This window comes from Lucilia cuprina, chromosome 5 (genome assembly GCF_022045245.1).
Source record: "Lucilia cuprina isolate Lc7/37 chromosome 5, ASM2204524v1, whole genome shotgun sequence".
NCBI lineage: Eukaryota > Metazoa > Arthropoda > Insecta > Diptera > Calliphoridae > Lucilia > Lucilia cuprina.
This window is the reverse complement of record NC_060953.1, coordinates 6,105,979-6,124,186: the sequence shown is the minus strand read 5'-3', so window position 1 is coordinate 6,124,186 and position 18,208 is coordinate 6,105,979. Positions and strand designations below refer to the sequence as shown.

General features: G+C 29.0%; 3 protein-coding genes and 1 long non-coding RNA gene across 4 annotated transcripts in view; 3 read left to right on the top strand and 1 right to left on the bottom strand.

Annotated features, from left to right (window-relative positions):
* The window catches only part of LOC124420090, a 175,436-nt gene that overhangs the window by 35,028 nt on the left and 122,200 nt on the right, over nucleotides 1–18,208 (bottom strand). The window lies entirely within an intron of this gene.
* LOC111682613 (enhancer of split malpha protein) lies at nucleotides 35–732 on the top strand. Its single transcript, XM_023444603.2, has one exon. It carries the CDS (start codon nucleotides 99–101, stop codon nucleotides 573–575), a length of 477 nt encoding a protein of 158 aa, XP_023300371.1. The 5' UTR covers nucleotides 35–98; the 3' UTR covers nucleotides 576–732.
* On the top strand, nucleotides 7,558–8,147 carry LOC111682614. The gene has a single exon (XM_023444604.2). The coding sequence runs from the start codon at nucleotides 7,612–7,614 to the stop codon at nucleotides 7,888–7,890; it is 279 nt and encodes a 92-aa protein (XP_023300372.1). The 5' UTR covers nucleotides 7,558–7,611; the 3' UTR covers nucleotides 7,891–8,147.
* On the top strand, nucleotides 16,277–16,839 carry LOC124420089. The gene has a single exon (XM_046951901.1). It carries the CDS (start codon nucleotides 16,316–16,318, stop codon nucleotides 16,559–16,561), a length of 246 nt encoding a protein of 81 aa, XP_046807857.1. The 5' UTR covers nucleotides 16,277–16,315; the 3' UTR covers nucleotides 16,562–16,839.

Here is an 18,208-nt window from a genome sequence, read left to right as displayed (position 1 = left end):
AAAAGGGAGCGTTAAACTGGCAAAGAGCACAGTTTGTAAACTAACATTAAACTAGTAACATCAACTTCAACTTTGAAAACTAAAAATTTATAAAAAAAATGGCTTTTATGTCTCGTGAATATAAATTCGAAACTACCATCAATATGCACAAAAAAGATCAACACACCATGGCCATGCGCAGTTTAAAGAAACTGGTCAAGCCATTAATGCGTTTGGTGAAAAAGAAACAATTGCTGAAAAAAACTCTAGCAGAAATTCAACAAAACACCTACAACTCCAGTTTGGAAGATATGCGCAAAGATCCCGTCTCATTAAATGCGGCCGAAGATAATGTAGCCAATGAAGCTTTGGAGCAGAGAATCTACAATGAAATTAGACAATGTCCCGCTAATTCGGCAGTTATTGTCCATCAGGGCCAGCAGCAACATTTAGTGCCTGTCCAGCCTCAACAGAATTACATTCCTGTACATTTTGCCCGCACCAATAGTGGTACTTTCTTTTGGACCTCTATGGATCTGGCTAAACAGCAAGAATTACAAATGAGAAATCAATTGGATAGATGGGCTCAAGCTTAAGTTTCCACATCACACGAAAATATTTCCATTGGTAGCAGCTTTAATTAAACAATATTTTCTTGTTTTTATTTAACAAAGAAAATTTTGTTTTAGTTATTATTATTTTTTTAATTAATTTTTTTGTGTAAAATTAACAAAAGTGATATTAGTTTTTTTAGGGTTTATTTTTTCGTTTAAAGAAAAAAATTACTTTTAGGAAAAATTAGAAAATTTATATAATTTTTTTTATCAAATAATTGATATTCAATTGTTTAGTTAAAAATATTTTGCATATTTTTTTGTATGTGTAATTAATTGTGATTGTATTTTATAATGATCATTGTCTTCCTGTAGTTTTTAGGATTTTTTTAGTTATAAAAATCAATTGTCTTCCATTTAAAATATTTATAAAATTTTAAGGGGTTTTTATTATTTAAGCAAAAGAAAAATAAAACAATTTATTTAAAAAGAAAAACTAAATTTTTCTAAAGTCTTTTTATTTCAAAATAACTTTTTAAGATTTCAGAAAAACTATTAAACAGCAAAAAAATGTTTCTATTAGAAAGATTTTCTATTTAGAAAAACGTTTTAGATTTCATAAAAAGAAAATTTCATCACTGACCGATCGACATTTTTATAGAAAAGTTCATCACTGACTGATCAATTTTTCTACAGAAAAGTTCATCACAGACCCATAAACTTTTCTACAGAAAAGTACATCACAGACCCATAAACTTTTCTACAGAAAAGTTCATCACAGACCGATCAACTTTTCTATAGAAAAGTCCATCACTGACTGATTAACTTTTCTATAGAAAAGTTCATCACTGACTGATTAACTTTTCTATAGAAAAGTTCATCACTGACTGATTAACTTTTCTATAGAAAAGTTCATCACTGACTGATTAACTTTTCTATAGAAAAGTTCATCACTGACTGATTAACTTTTCTATAGAAAAGTTCATCACTGACTGATTAACTTTTCTATAGAAAAGTTCATCACTGACTGATTAACTTTTCTATAGAAAAGTTCATCACTGACTGATTAACTTTTCTATAGAAAAGTTCATCACTGACTGATTAACTTTTCTATAGAAAAGTTCATCACAGACCGATCAACTTTTCTATAGAAAATATTATCACAAATCGATGAACTTTTCTACAGAAAACTTCATCACAGACCAATCAACTTTTCTACAGAAAAGTTCATCACACAGAAAAGCTTATCACAGTCCGATCAACTTTTGCACAGAAAAGCTTATCACAGACCGATGAAGATTTCGATATAAAAGTTCGTCATAATCTGATTAGCTTCTTAGAAAAGCTCATCACTAACTGGTCATCTTTTCTAGAGAAAAGTTCATTACAGACCGATCAATTTTTCTTTAGAAAAGTTTATCACAGATCGATCAACTTTTTCTATAGAAAAGGTTTATCAACTTTTCTTTAGAAAAGTTTATCACAGATCGATTAACTTTTCTATAGAAAAAGTTCATCATAGATTGATCAACTTTTCTATAGGAAAGTTCATCACTGTCTGATCAACTTTTCAACAGAAAAGTTCATCAATGTCTGATTAAATTTTCTCTAGAAAAGTTCATTACAGACTGATCAAATATTCTTAAAACTGATTTTTCCTCAAAAACATTCAAATGCACTTGATTTTTAAATAAAATTATTCAATTTTATTAACGAAAATGTTTAAAATCAACACGCTTTTAACATTAATAATTTTTATGACATGTTTTATTTTACAATATTCTTAAGAATCCTATAAACTTAATTAATATAACAAACTCATAAAATTATAAATCCATCAAACATTTACCAAAATTACATTTATAATGTGATTTTTATACAAAAATATATAATAAAAAATATTTTCTTCTGATAATAAAATATTCTAATCATTAAGAAAAACTATCAAATATTATAAAACATTAAAGGCACAATTTTAAAATCATAATGAGTTTTTCAAATCTTTTTAAAATCATAATTTTATATACAATTTTCTATATAAATCTTAACAGGCTTTTTAAAACAAAGACCCCTTAATGAAATTTTAAGAAAATTATTGTCCATTCCCCTCTCTTGTTGTAAATGAATAATTTATTTATGTAAAAAAAAATCCATAAAACTCTATAGAAAAAAAGATATACAGGATGGACAGACATACAGTTAGAACATTAAATTCAAATCTATTGAAATTTATATTTTCTAAGTGATTTTGTAATTTATTTGTAAAGAATAGTTTTCTATGTGTTTTTTTTTATGTGCAGTGAATTAATTAATTTTCATTCTTGCATGTATAGACATGCAGTATTTATTGTTTATTTTTATTTTCTCCTCTCACTCTCTCGCTTTTACTATAGCTCTCTCATTCACTCTCTTTTTTAAAAGATTGAAAGAGATCATTATGTTTTATTTATATGTGTGTGTTTCTGTAGTTGTTTAGAAAATTGTGGTGGTTTTTTTGAAAGAGATTTGAAAAGTATTGAAAATTTTAGTTTTGAAACGAAGAAGTGTTTTAAAAACGTTATAGGGGAGCTAAATGCCAATAAAGTGAATCCATAAATGAGTATTGTAAGTAAATGCTTAACATACCGTAATGAAACGGAGTATACACTGAGACAAATTATAAACAACAGTTTTTGTTTCAACTTTTCTAATGAAAAGTTCATCACCCTCTGATCATCACAGTCTGATCATCTTTTCTACAAAAAAGTTCATCACAGTCTGCTCAACTTTTCTATAAAAAAGTTTACCACTATTTGATAAACTTTTCTAGACAAAAGTCCTTCCTAGCCTGATCAACTTTTCTATAGAAAAGATCATCAATGTCTGATCAACTTTTCTACAGAAAAGTTCATCACAGTCTGATCAACTTTTCTAGAGAAAAGTTCATCACAGTCTGATCAATTTTTCTAGGAAAAAGTTCATCACAGTCTGATCAACTTTTCTATAGAAAAATTCATTACAGTCTGATCAACTTTTCTAGAGAAAAGTTCATCATAGTCTGATCAAATTTTCTATAGAAAAGTTCATCATAGTCTGATCAATTTTTTTATAGAAAAGTTCATCATAGTCTGATCAACTTTTTTATAGAAAAGTTCATCTTAGTCTGATCAAATTTTCTATAGAAAAGTTCATCATAGTCTGATCAACTTTTCTATAGAAAAGTTCATCATAGTCTGATCAACTTTTCTATAGAAAAGTTCATCATAGTCTGATCAACTTTTCTATAGAAAAGTTCATCATAGTCTGATCAACTTTTCTATAGAAAAGTTCATCATAGTCTGATCAACTTTTCTATAGAAAAGTTCATCATAGTCTGATCAACTTTTCTATAGAAAAGTTCATCATAGTCTGATCAACTTTTCTACAGAAAAGTTCATTACTGTCTTGTCAACATTTTTATAAAAATGTTGAACACAGTCTGATCAACTTTATGTTTCTTTTTCTTTATGAAATAAATATGTCCTTTAATTTCTCTCAGTGTTTAGTTTGTATAAGTGTCATTTAAGTTGTAAACAGCTATTGCCCTTTTCATATGACATCTCATACATTATTCATGCATGTTTTTAGGGGCAAAAAAAAGGGACCCTTATGTTACACATAATTAAGGAAAAATAGTTTATTCATTGTTTACTTTTTACTTCAAAAAATCATAAAAATTTTAAGTGATTTTTGTTATTGTTTTAAACCCCCCAAGGAATTTAGATGAAAAAACTAAAAAAATACAAATAACATTAAAACAGAAAATTATTTTTTTTAGAAAAGTACTTTTTGATATAAAATCTTAACTAGAGATAAAATAAAATTGAACACAAAAACGTAGAGAAAGACCTCTTTAGGGCTTTATAAAATATATTTGTCCAATTCACAATCGGTGTTGTACGGTTGTATTGTAGTATGTCGTAATTTTTTTTGTTATTAATTTGTTTTTGTTTCAAAATATTTTATTTGAAAAATTTTTATGACATACAACGCTACAACGATACGACATCGATTGTGAATTAAACAATTATATTTAAAATTGTAGGTTTTATTATTTGCTTTATTTTGCATTAGCTTTGTTTAAATATTTTTCTAATATTTTTCTAACAAACTTTAGCTTATTGTCTAGCAAATATTCCCACAGTTTTGTAAAGAAATGCTATTAATTGAGCTACAAAACAAAATCGAAAGTAATATTGACTCTATATTGTTGCATTTTTTTCTATAGTAAACTAAAATAAAAACGCTTTGTTTCTCAAATTTTCCCACAATTTTAAATGCAGCGAAATCACTATCAAAAATGCAGATTTTAATAATAATTAAACAAAAACATATCAACCTGTTAAACACTTGATTTAACAAAACAAAATTTCTACAAAAAAAAACTTAATGATTTTTATTTGTTTAAAATATATTTTTGAAACAAAAATTTACATAAAATTAAAAAAAATATTTTTAACAAAAAAAACATACATTTATTTCAAATAAAATTATTTATGCTTTAGACAGGTTTTTCAAACATAACTTTCAAATTATGAACAATGTTTTTTTTTGTTTTTCGTCTTCTTCAATACGCATCAAATTTAAAATATATTTTTATAGAAATATTTATTGTAAATGTATGCGTTTGTCTTTTATTTATGCTAATTTATTCAAAGTTTGTAAATAACGTTAACAGAATTTTAAATTAATTTTCAATATTTTTTTAATGTGTTTTTTTTTTTAATTTACATACCAGTTATACACGATAATAATGAAGTATTACTGCTGCTTTTTTACGTTGAAGAAAATTCATAATCAAAACAAAACATATAAAAACAGACAGTGGATAGTAGATAGATGGGATATGTATTCGTACAACTCAATGATATAGAGCTAAGTTTTACTACTTATGGCAGCTAAACTAGAAATGATCATAACTGTCTGATCATCTTTTTATAAAAAGAGATCATCACCATCAACTATTATTTTCTATAGAAAAGTTCAGTACTCTGATCAATAAACTTTTCTACATTAAACATTAATCGTAGTCTGATCAACTTTTATATAGAAAAGATCATCACCATCTGATCAACTTTTCTGTATAAAGATCATTACTATCTGATCAACTTTTCTATAAAAAAAGATTACCACCATCTGATCAACTTTTCTATAGGAAAGATCATGACTGTTTGAACAACTTTTCTTTAGAAAAAGATCTTGCATCTCTGATCAACTATTCTAGTAATATCATCACAGTCTGATCAACTTTTCTATAGAGGAGATCATCACCATTTGATCAACATTTCAATAAAAAGATTATCAAAGTCTGATCAACATTTATATAGAAAGTTCAACATTGTGTGACCAACTTTTCTACAGAAAAGTTCATCATTGTGTGATCAACTTTTCACCGTTCGATCAGATTTTCTTTAGAAAAGATCATCACTCTCTGATCAACTTTCCTATTGAACAGATCGTCTCCATCTGCTCAACTTTTATATAGAAAAGATCATCATTGTGTGATCAACTTTTTTAAGGAAAGATCACAGACAGAAAAACTTTTCTATGGAAAAGATCACCAACGTCTGATCAACTTTTCTATAGAAACGATCGTCTGATCTTTTCATAGAAAGGATCATATCCAGCGAACGATCAAATTTTGTATAGAAAAGACCATCACCGTCTGATCAAATTTTCTATAGAAAAGATCGTCACTATCTTATTAACTTTTCCATAGAAAAGATCATCACCGTCTGATCAACATTTCATAGAAAAGATCATTACCGTCTGATCAACTTTTCCATAAAAAAGCCAATCATTGTCTGTCCAATGTTACCATAAAACAGTTCATCATATTCTGATCAAATTTTGCATCGAAAAGTTTATTACCGTCTGAACAACTTTTCTATGGAAGAGGTCATTACCGACTGAAGAACTTTTCTATAGAAAAGATCATCATTATTGGATAAACTTTTCCAATCACAGTCTGATCAAATTTTTGTAAGAAAAGCTCATCATTGTCTAATCTACTTACATATATAAAAAAATGTTTCATCACCAACGGAGATCACTGTGTGATCGTATTTTCTGATCGAGTTTTCTATATTTAAAGGAGCGAAATTTTTCTCTCTGAAATGAACAAATTGTTGTCAATATTTACAGATATTCTTCCTTTAGTTTGTTTATAAACCTTTTAACAGATTAATTAACTCCTTTTTTCGGTGATCCCTCAATCCTTTAAAAACTACTTGTTATTTGAAAAACAACTTCTTGTTGTTCAAAACATCAGTCAATAACACTTTAATAAATCTTATTACATAATTTAACACTTGTTAAGTTCGAAAGAAAAAAATACAATAAAACCTCCATAAAACCTCAATTCAGTTCAATGATCAGTAGCTGTTGTCCGTCTGTTTATCTGAGAAAAAAATCTTAAGAAAAAGCAAATTAAAGAGTTAAAGAAACCCTCAAACTTAAGGAATTTGCCCAACAAATCATGATAAAAGAAAAATATAAACAAACTTCTAAAATGAACTGAAAAGAAATCTAGCAAATTTTAAAGGTCTCAACAGAGACTGTACCCCCAAAACAATTTTGCACAAAAAAATCATGAATATATGGAAGAGATTAAAGTGTCATTGAAAAATATTTCATAATAAATTTACGAGAAAAGAAAATAAAACAATCCCAAAAAAAATACTTTAACCCCAAAACTAATGAAAAAGAATCCAAAACAAAAGCAGGTAGAAAAATACAACTAAAAACCTGATATGGGATAACGAAAAAAAGATAAATCTTGTTTTGAAAACTATACAAGACAACAACAGAAAAGGATCGTATTTAAACAAAAAAAAAAAACAACAACTAAAGGAATTTGAAACCCTTAAAAAAGCAAGCAGGTAGTTTTCTGCGAGCAACACACACTAAAAGAGAGAAAGAGATGAAATTGAGAAAAGACCCCCTGCCAAGGACCTGCTCTTAACAGGACGAGTATAAATAGCAGTCCTTTGGTACACAACAGTATCATTCATTTGTCTTCCTTCAGCAAAGCAACATCCAAAAAAACAACTTAGCAAAAATGGCTTGCATCTACAACAACTCCACCATCAGCAACTTCAATTCAACTTTCATCAACAAGAGCATTGATAAATCTTCTCTATCTCCAGCCATGAGCGTTTTGAAACTCATGAAAACTGTACGCAAGATCTTCAACAACAGCAGCAGTAACACAAAGAAATCCAACATCATTACCAAACAAATGATTTCGGGTCCTGTAGTCATTTCAACTTGTATGACTGAAGAGGAACATCAAAATTGGTTAAATGAGCAATTTGAGTCAACAGCCATTCAATTCTAAAGTGAAAGCAGTGAAAAGGTCGAAAAGACTTTAAAAAGGTACTCTCTCTCTCTCTCTCGCATAAAGGATCTTGGTTAACCGGATCTTAGGAAAGAGAATTAGAAAAAATGGGTCATCATGTTTAGCAGCAGCACAACAGTAAAGCAGCAGCTCAACAGTGAAGCAGCAGCTCAACAGTAAATCAGCATTTCATTAAAATGGGGAAAAAATCTTTAGAAGATGAATAATAGTACAAAAGCAAATTTTATAGAAATATTAAAAAAAAATAAAAATAAAAAACTATTTAAACTAAAAACAAAAAATCTTTTTATTTTATTACAAATTCTTCTACTTATTCAGGTTTTAGTCTTTTAAATCGTTATTTAAAACAAAATTTTGTTAAATAATTGCATTCTACACAAACAATTCTTTAAATTATTGAAAATATCCCACAATATCATCAGTTAACAAAAAAAGTATAGCATAGTTTTGTGCTAACACAAGATCTTTTGCAAATAAACTACTTATAAATAACACAGCATACTTTTGGGTTCTCTTTACTTATTAATTTAAGTTAAGAGTTTTACAAATCTGTTAAGAATCCTTTAAGATTTCTCTTTAAAGTTAAACGATCTATTGCTATTTCTTACAAGAGACAGATTTGTAAGGACAAATTCAAATAAGAATAAATTAACTATAAAGGAGTTACTTTAAAAAACTATAGCATACTTTTGAGATCATTAGTAAAACATTTCTAAAGAATACTATTCAAGAGACATTTTTTGATAATAATAGAGTGGATATTGATCACATTAAACAAATTCAAAAAACCAATCAGAAAGAGGAAGAAAGTTTAGAAAATCTATTGCCTACTTTAAGGATCATTATTACAAAAATTTTAAAGGCTAAATTTTCGAGCAAGTTTTAAAAAAGTCAATGATTTGTTTTTTATAACAAATTACATTTTATGTTTTTTAAATATTTATCGAAATCGGTTTAGATTTCGCGATAAGTTTATGTGGATCCAGGGAGCTAAATAATTTCTAAAAACTTTCGAGAATCAACGAGAAGTTCCGCAATTATATCACCAAGTATAGATGAGACGTTAATGAAACTTTCATCGCTCTATAAACAAGTCGTTAGGAGGATATTTGTTTTTGAAATATTTATCGAGGCCGGTTTATATTTTGCGAAAAGTTAATATGAATCCAGGGAGCTACATAATTTTTAAAAACTTCCGGGAATCAAGGAGGAATTCCGAAATTATATTAAAAAATGTTTTCAACCGTTCTTCTTAAACCCTATAGATCGTTATTAAACTTTATAAAGTGGACTATTAGTCCTTCAGACACTAGATCTCTCATCTTTCATAACTTTTAGCCATCGTCACCATGAATGGATGAGACGTTAATAAAACTTTCATCACTCTATCAACAAGATGTTAGAAGGATCATTGTTACATCTGTAAAAAGTGTAGAAGTTAAAACTTATCTAAGGTCAATTACACTTTATATTATCCTAGATCTCTATTATCCTAGATTTAACATTTCGCTACCGTCACCAAGACCCGAAGTTATATGACACGTTAATGAATCCTTCCTTACTTTGCCTTTAGGAAGATCAGAGTTTCATCTATAAAATGTGTAGTAATTCCAACTCAACTAAGATCAGAACAAAGCCAGAGAATTACTGATTAGGCATTTCAAAGAAAATCAATTTCCTCCTGTGATTTTAAAGTCAATTTCAGTTCATGTATAGGTCTTCATATAGTTCACAATTAGGTCTTCATAAACTAGATCTCACACCTTTCATAACAAGAATAGAAGTTGTAGGAGGGGTTTATTAAACAATTCCTCTCTCTCTACCAACAAGACGTTAGAATGACCGGAGGATCATCAGTAAAGAGTACTTAACTAAGATCGCTACAACGTTAGGGAATTGCAGATTAGGTATTTGAAATTCAATTCAATTCAATTTGAATTCAAACTCAAAATCATAACGTTCTTTATAAGTTTTCATATAGTTCTCTTTAGGATCAGCACTCAGGGAAAATTTGTATCGAGAACACTCGATATAATTCTCTTTAGGTGGCAAGTGACAGGAAAGGGCTTTAGAAGGTCAGATATTAAGGCATAGGCATCGAGTTTTCCCTGTTCTTTTAAGCGATCATAAATAGTTATGCGCTTCAAAAGAAAACCGATTTAGAGAACAAGTTCGCTAATTTCAGAGCAACAACGATAAAACGTGGACACAAATCATCATCATGATCCGATACACTTGGCGGACATCTGATCTGAGCAATATATTCTCTAAAAATCGTTACCCCACTGAATAACTTCTGAGATACTTCAGAAACATTGCTTCTATCCAATGGTCTCTACAAACGATCAATACAAGTTGTTCTCATACATTGTCGTAAGTCTATTATATTTCGACAAGTATAAAGTAGAAAATTTTTACCGATAACACACTAACACGAATACCTCATACAACTTTATCGTTCGATACATTCATTTGAAATATTTTACGTGGAGACTAATCATTATCATGATCCGCTACACTTGGCGGACATCTGATCTACTACTTGAGCAATATATATTCTCTAACAATCGTTATCTCTTTGAATATGAATACTGTACATTTAATACCATTCAACCGATCGTACAACTTGTTTTTATTCGACACATTCATAGAGAGAAAAATTAAACACATTCATTTGGGCATAAAGATAGGAGAGCTTCTCTCATTAATATTGTATTCCAACCATCAACACATTCTTAACATTTACACTTACAGTCACTTTCCTAAAGAGGTCTATCTTACGTTACAACAACAGCACCTAACTTACAACAACAGCACCTAACTTATTCCGACGTGCTTCAGTTGTTAAACCAATACTCTCTTTCGCAGACTATCAGGAGCTTCTAATAGGGTCTGAAGGATAAACAGAACTTTGCGGTTTGTCCTTATTTATTTTTAACTCTATTGCGATTCCGTCAATAACAAACTCGTATATAGCGATTTTTCAGAATGCTTCAGAGAAGCAGTTACCAACTCGACCTTTTATTTCCCGAAGAAGGGCAAGTAGGTCTCATTTAGTGCTATCGCAAAGAAAACCATACTGACGTTCGTTTAAGTATGGGAAGACAATATGTCAAAAATTTCGCTAATAGGTACTTTGAACGCTATTAAGGACGTTTTCAAGAAATTTCAAATTATTGGTATATTATTAGATTCTTTATTCCCTTTTCCTTTTTATTGATAATTTTCCCAAAATATTGTTAATTAAAAAATCTTTGTCTCACTTTCCTTTCAACCTGGTAAAACTCTGCCGATTTCTTTGACACAAAAAAAATATACTAAATCTTAAACAAATCGTAGTAGTACGTGCTCTATGGCCATCTAATTATTCCCTCTTACCATTTAAATTGTTAAAATTTTTTCCAAAAAATTTTTCGGTTCATTTGATACATTTAGTTCTTTTTTTGTATAAATTTTTTTTGTTCTTTTAATTATTTACAAAAATAAAATTAAAACAAAAACCTTTAAAAAACTATTTGTCAACTTTACATTAGTGAAAAAAAAAACAAACTAGAAAATTGTCACACGTGCACACAAAAAACACATAAAGTACCAAAAATTCTGCGAATTTGTACTTTTGTATTCTTTTATTTTGAAAAAATAAAATAAACATTTAAAAATAATGTAAAGATTAGTTTTATTGTAAAAAATGCTTTTTTTAAGATAAAAACAATAAGATTTATTTATAGCCTCATTCATAGTAGTAAGTGAATATTATATGTAACTATGAATAGGGGTGTAATGTTTAACACTACACTCCCTAGAATGTTCTATAACTTAAGGGAGTTTTTTAAGGTTGTAGGAAGGTTAGTTAGCAGTGATTGTCATTAAAATAAAAATGAATTGAAGAACTGTAATATAACTGAACTAGAACTGAACTAGAACTGAACTAGAACTAGAACTGAACTAGAACTGAACTAGAACTGAACTAGAACTGAACTAGAACTGAACTAGAACTGAACTAGAACTGAACTAGAACTGAACTAGAACAGAACTAGAACAGAACTAGAACAGAACTAGAACAGAACTAGAACAGAACTAGAACAGAACTAGAACAGAACTAGAACAGAACTAGAACAGAACTAGAACAGACCTAGAACACAACTTTTTTAGCTCAAAATCTTTTAATTTCTCTACCTCCTGTATATAAAATCCTTTGCTAATTCCCCCTTTCTTTTCTTCATATTCTCTCAATCCTTCTTAAACGATTAGTTTACATGCATATTAAATATTAATATTCATATTTTTTGACATTTCCTAAGACTCTTAAATAATTTTCGAAAATTTTTAAATTCCATAATTTAAGGTCATTTTTAAATCTTTAATCTCTAATATGAATACAAATTCACATCGTTTTGCATGTTGTAAGAAATTTGTGTAAGTCTTGTAAAAATTGTAGTTGAAACAAGCAAATAATTATGAATATCCTTTTTTACAATAGCAGGCAAATTATGAAAATATTAAATTTTTTTTTGGGCAAAAATTCTTAGGTAAGAAATTTTTCTAAGGAATTTAAGCAATTAGTTTTATATATGAAAATTTTTTTGGGAAGCTGCTTAAAAAGTCATTAGAAAAAAATGTATACTAATAATTTAGAAATTTAAACGTATGATGCAATTTCGTTTATTTTTTTTTTGACAATTTACATACGTTTACATAGGTTAATGTGTAATTCTTTTGAATTACATTACAATGGAGGAATTTTTACCCAAACTGTTAAGAGAATATGGAGCTAATAATCATCAGCAATGAGAGATCGTAATTAAGAGAACAATCATTGAAAGGGGTTCAGAATGTGAATCGTCATTAGTTCTTCTTTAAGAAATACTGTCGCAGTTGCGATATTAGAGAAAAGGTCATTCAGGATATCTATGATTGCCCAGCCTTATCTCACGGTTACACATCTTAGTGATATAGTTTTTTCACAACTAAGTCCCTTCAAATCTTCTTCACACTAGCAATCAACAATGTATCGTATAAATGTTGCAAAAATACAACACACTGCATTACCAATGAACTGCATTATCCAGCATCGATTGCTAATTTTGTTATACAACAGTGATCTCTAGGTAACGAGGCTTTAAGAATATCTCTTCACGAAAAAGTTTTTTGCATATTAGGTCACTTAGTGTCGCAATCACTCACATCTTCGAAGGGAGCAGCTTTCCCATTCGAAAACGATCTAGCTCTTAAAAACAGAGAGATTTTCAGTTGCAATTCTCCCAAACTATTAAACTTATGTCAGAATTGATCATTTTAAAAAATCTGAAAGAGATCTCCTACAAATCTAATCTAATAATTCAAATTTAAAGTTTCAATTTCCTATAAATGATGGTCCAATGATGTTATGTAAAAAGAAAAACCTTTTATACTTTAAACTATTGAATGTATAATTTAAAAATATGGGATTTTTCTTGGACAACACGTTCTGTGCGATTCAAACAAATTGTAGTTGAGTGAGCCTAGATCTGGACTATAAAGTGGGAAAAATCAAACATCACAAACATTTCTTTCTAAACGCTCTCATGTTTGGAAGCATACGATAGGGTTCTTCCAACCCCATGAACCAATTGAATTCAGTACAAATTTCCTGAGATGAGTTGGGCCGATAATAGATAGTCCTTTTTGTTCCACAATTTATGGAGTATTGCTTTGGCTCATTTGGCGGATTGGTAGCTTGTATTCTAGTCAGTCCCCTCGGATTTTGTAGCTTCGATTCCGACCAACGACTTTAGTAATGAGGCGAACAACAGACGCGATAACGAAGAAATGTAAAAATCTCTGAATAGGGTCGTGTTAACAGAGTCGATTTTAGTGATCACAAGTCTTAATGTTGTTTTTAATCACATAAAGGTATAGTAGATAATATTGGTCCATCTAGATTTATGGGTGGTGTAAATATTAAGGAATCAGATGTTCTGGGCATGAAAACACAGTGCGTTGTTCGTTGGACTAAGCACATTTTCCAACTGTCGGAAGAAGCTTTCTCGGTTTTTTGAAACGGTGTAAGACATACTTCATTCCATCTGATCTTTTTACTATTTACAGCACTTGCATCCGATCGAAAATGGAATACGACTTCCATGTATGGGTCGGAGCTTCGAAGTCTATTTTGGAACTACTCGATCGCGTAAAAGAGAGGGCGAAGGTACTTATTGGTGACAGTAGGATATCCAACTTTATTTATTCACTGGAGCACCGCCGCAACGTGAGGTGTATCTTACTGTTCTATCGATACTATAATGGAATGTGTTCCTCTGATATTAGGGAATTCATTTCCGATACCAGTATATTTTTACAAAGCATACGACAGCACTGTTCGTATGTGGAACAAACTTCCTACACCGACCGTAAATGGAATACATTTCCATGTATGGATCGGAGCTTCGTTGTCTATTTTGGACCTACTCGACCGGTACAAGAGAGAGAGAGAGAGAGCGATGGTACTTATTGGCAGGGTATCCAACTCTATTGACTCACTGAAGCACCATCACTACGTGCGGTATATTTCACTGTTTTTTCGATACTTTAATGGAATGTGTTCATCTGATATTAGGGAATTCGTTCCCGATAGCCGCATTTTTGTTCGATTGGCCATTGGACCGCACAACACATTGCAGGGAAAATTCATTATTCTGTCACACTGTTCGTATGTGCAACAAACTTCCTGCAGAAGTATTCCCCATCACTTGCGGTGTGAAAAGGTTTAAATGAAATGTCCACAAACTTCTCCTATCCTCTTACCCACAACATATTTTCCTAGTTCCAGTTGGACCAGCATTACTAGGGATCATAACCTGAGTGCTGGTCCAAGAAAAAGTATATCTTTAAAACAATTTCGCAATCAGTATGGTTTTAAAGATTGATTAGCACTAGATAAACACTAATGAAGACTTTTGAAAGAAAAAGGATCAGGATAGCTGATATCCTGATCAGAGTGTTTTAGCAATTTGAAAAATTGCAGCGTAAAATATTGGAAAGTTTGAACGGCATTTGAAGGTGTGAAAGCTTCTTAAGCCCAGGCAAGAAAGAAAGTCGGACAGTCTTAGTCTTTAAGAGAAACTGCATAACGTAACAGTTTAGACAACTAAATTGAGACCTAAGGAAGATTATCTTTAGGCAATTTCGCAATCGTAATGGTTTAAAAGATTGATTAGAGCATATTAAAGCCAAGGCTAGCTTAACTAAACTAATTAGCACTAAATTAACACTAATGAAGACTTTCTAAAGAAAAAGGCTTAGGGCAGCTGATGCCAACTAAGACAGAGAGGACAGTATTCTATAGTCAAAAACTTCTATAATTAGATTTTCTGCACAAAATTTTTAAAGCAAAATGTTTAACTTGACCTTCACTTTTTTTGCGCCAGTTTTCAATGACCTTGTTTAGCATTGTCCCCTACAGTTTCCACGAGCTATTAATAGTAATTATTTGCAAACATTAACACCATAATTAACATAATATTTTCATAGTATTGTTGCTTAATGTTCATTTGATTAAACCATAGAAATTTACAAGGTCTCGAGCTGAAGACAAAAGAAAAAAAACATAAAAGACACTTGTATTCCAAGCAATATGAACAAGTCAAAAGGAAATAATATAAAGCATACAAATTTAAATTATATACTAAAAACAACAACAACAGCAAATTAATAGTTAGTTGAGGGAATTGTGTAAATGTAGTTGAGAGAAAAAGTGAAAAAGACAACATATGTTTAACAAGGGTCTATCATTTTTCCAACAACTAAAAACTAGAAAATTATAGATTTAGCATAAAAGATAATAAATTTTTAACGGTCTTAGGGTTAAAAAGAATATAAATGCAAAATTTTTTCTAATAGTTTTGTTGTTGGTTTAATATTTTGTTAGTAGAAGTTGCTGTTGTTGTTTGTGATCCTTTTTTTTCAAATAATAAAATCACTTTTTCAAAACTAAACATTCCCACGGTTTTGAAGAAAATTTTTAGTTTTCTGAGGATTAATTCCTATGCTATACAGGTAACTTATAAAGAACCTTACACTGAACACTATATACAAAATTCCCTGCACACGTGCAGAGTTTTTAAAACATTTTCGAAACAAATAAAATTTTCCCATTTTTACCTGCTTAGCATAATTAAACAAAATCGTGCAGAGCACGAGAATTTTTCTTAAACCAAAATGCATTTAAAAAATCTTATTTTAAAATCACCTGCCTAAATACTCAACTGTGATTGGTTATTGTCTTAAGGGTTGTTTTCCAACTCACAGTATAAATAGTCCAGAACATTGAAGCAAAAGTATCATACTCGCTTCAGCAGTCAAGCAAACAACATCTCCTGTAAATCCTTAAAAACAAATAATATTTTTTTTTTAAAACCCAACAACAATGGCCTATCAAACATTAGTCAACACAACCATCTCTACCATGCCAGCCAACAAACCTCAATATACACCCAGTAAAGTCTTGAAAAAGGCATTAAAATCGGTACGCAAACTCTTCAAGAAATCGAATAAACATCAAAAATTCCTCAATGAAACAATCTATGCTCATGATGAAGCCGACTATTCGAGTGAAGAAGAATTGGAAAATCAAGAAAATGAAAGAAAAGAAGCCTTAAAGCAAGAAAATTGAAACAACTAAAGAGCCCCAGACAACATCTGTAAAGGATGATGCTTCAGCTTTATGACCAATGGCTTTAGAAGTCTTTAAAACTTAAGCCAAAGCTTTAACATTTCAAACTGTGACCAGGAGAGCAACATGAGTAAATAGCTCTTTAAACCAAAGGGTGTTAAGTGATACCCGCAAGGAAAAAGCAACAAAAAATCACTTGTACAACAGCTTTAATCTACAAATGTCTTCCAACATTTTCATTTTAGTTTTTAAGAAAAATTTAAAAAAAAATAAAATAATTTTACAAAAAAAAAATCAAAATTTGTTTATTTATTTACCAAAAACACACATTTTAGGTTAAATGTATATAATTAAAAAAAAGTAGGAAAATTTTCAGATTTTGCAAAATAGTAGAAAAAATACTACTTTTTGAAAAAAAGTCTAATTTCAAGCAATATTTCATCATTTGAAGCAAATACTTAAATAAAAATCAAAACTTTTTATATTTTTCAAAAAGTACTAAAAATACTACTTTTTTAAAAAAAATTTTATTAGGGCCTTTTTAAAGACTTTTAGCTTAAACTACTTCTAGAAGCAATATTTTGAAAGAGGTTGTTATTAATTGTAGTAAAATAATTTTACAAAAGAAAAATCAATATTTTTTATTTTATTTACAAAAAAACAAACATTTTAGCCAAAAACAATAAAATTGAAAAAAGTAGGAAAATTTTCAGGTTTTTGAAATAAGTATTAAAAATACTACTTTTTGAAAAAATCAAATTTATGTGATATTTCATTAGTTACTAAAACTTGAGTAAAAATCAAAAATTTTTCATATTTTTCAAAAAAGTAGTAAAATTACTAAAAAAAAAAGGCTACAAAGGCCTTTTTAAAGATTTTTAGTTAAAATTATTTCTAAAGGCAATATTTTGAAAGAGGTTGTTATTAATATGCCAAAATTTTAAGGATTTGAAAAATAGTAGTCAAGTAATTTTACAAAAGAAAAATCGATATTTGCTTATTTTTTTTACAAAAAACAAACATTTTAACCAAAAACTATAAAATTTAAAAAAAGGATGAAAATTTGCAGGTTTTAAAAAATAGTAGTAAAAATACTACTTTTTGAAAAAATCAAATTTTATGTAATATTTCATCATTAGTTACTAAAACTTGTGTAAAAATCAAACATTTTTTATATTTTTCCAAAAAGTACTAAAAATACTATTTTTTAAAAATCTACTAGGGCTTGGTTAAAGATTTTTAGATAAAACTATTTCAAAAATAAAAATACTATTTTTTAAAAATCTACTACTAGGGCTTGGTTAAAGATTTTTAGATAAAACTATTTCAAAAACTTTATTTCGAAAGAGGTTGTTATTATTATAAGTATTTGAGAAATAGTAGTAGAAATACTACTTTTTGAAAATTGTATTGGGAACTATTATTTAACATTTCTAACTGGAACTTGTTAAAAGAAAACATAATTTTTATTAATATAAAAAAGTACTAAAAATATTACTTTTTCAAAAATTAGATTTAAACAAACTGAGAAACTATTTAATTTATCTATCTACCTATCTATCTATCTATCTATCTATCTATCTATCTATCTATCTATCTATCTATCTATCTATCTATCTATCTATCTATCTATCTATCTATCTATCT

Excerpts from the sequence above, each read along its gene's own strand:
- LOC111682614 (XM_023444604.2), top strand. The coding sequence starts at position 7,612 with ATGGCTTGCATCTACAACAACTCCACCATCAGCAACTTCAATTCAACT.
- LOC111682613 (XM_023444603.2), top strand. The coding sequence starts at position 99 with ATGGCTTTTATGTCTCGTGAATATAAATTCGAAACTACCATCAATATG.
- LOC124420089 (XM_046951901.1), top strand. The coding sequence starts at position 16,316 with ATGGCCTATCAAACATTAGTCAACACAACCATCTCTACCATGCCAGCC.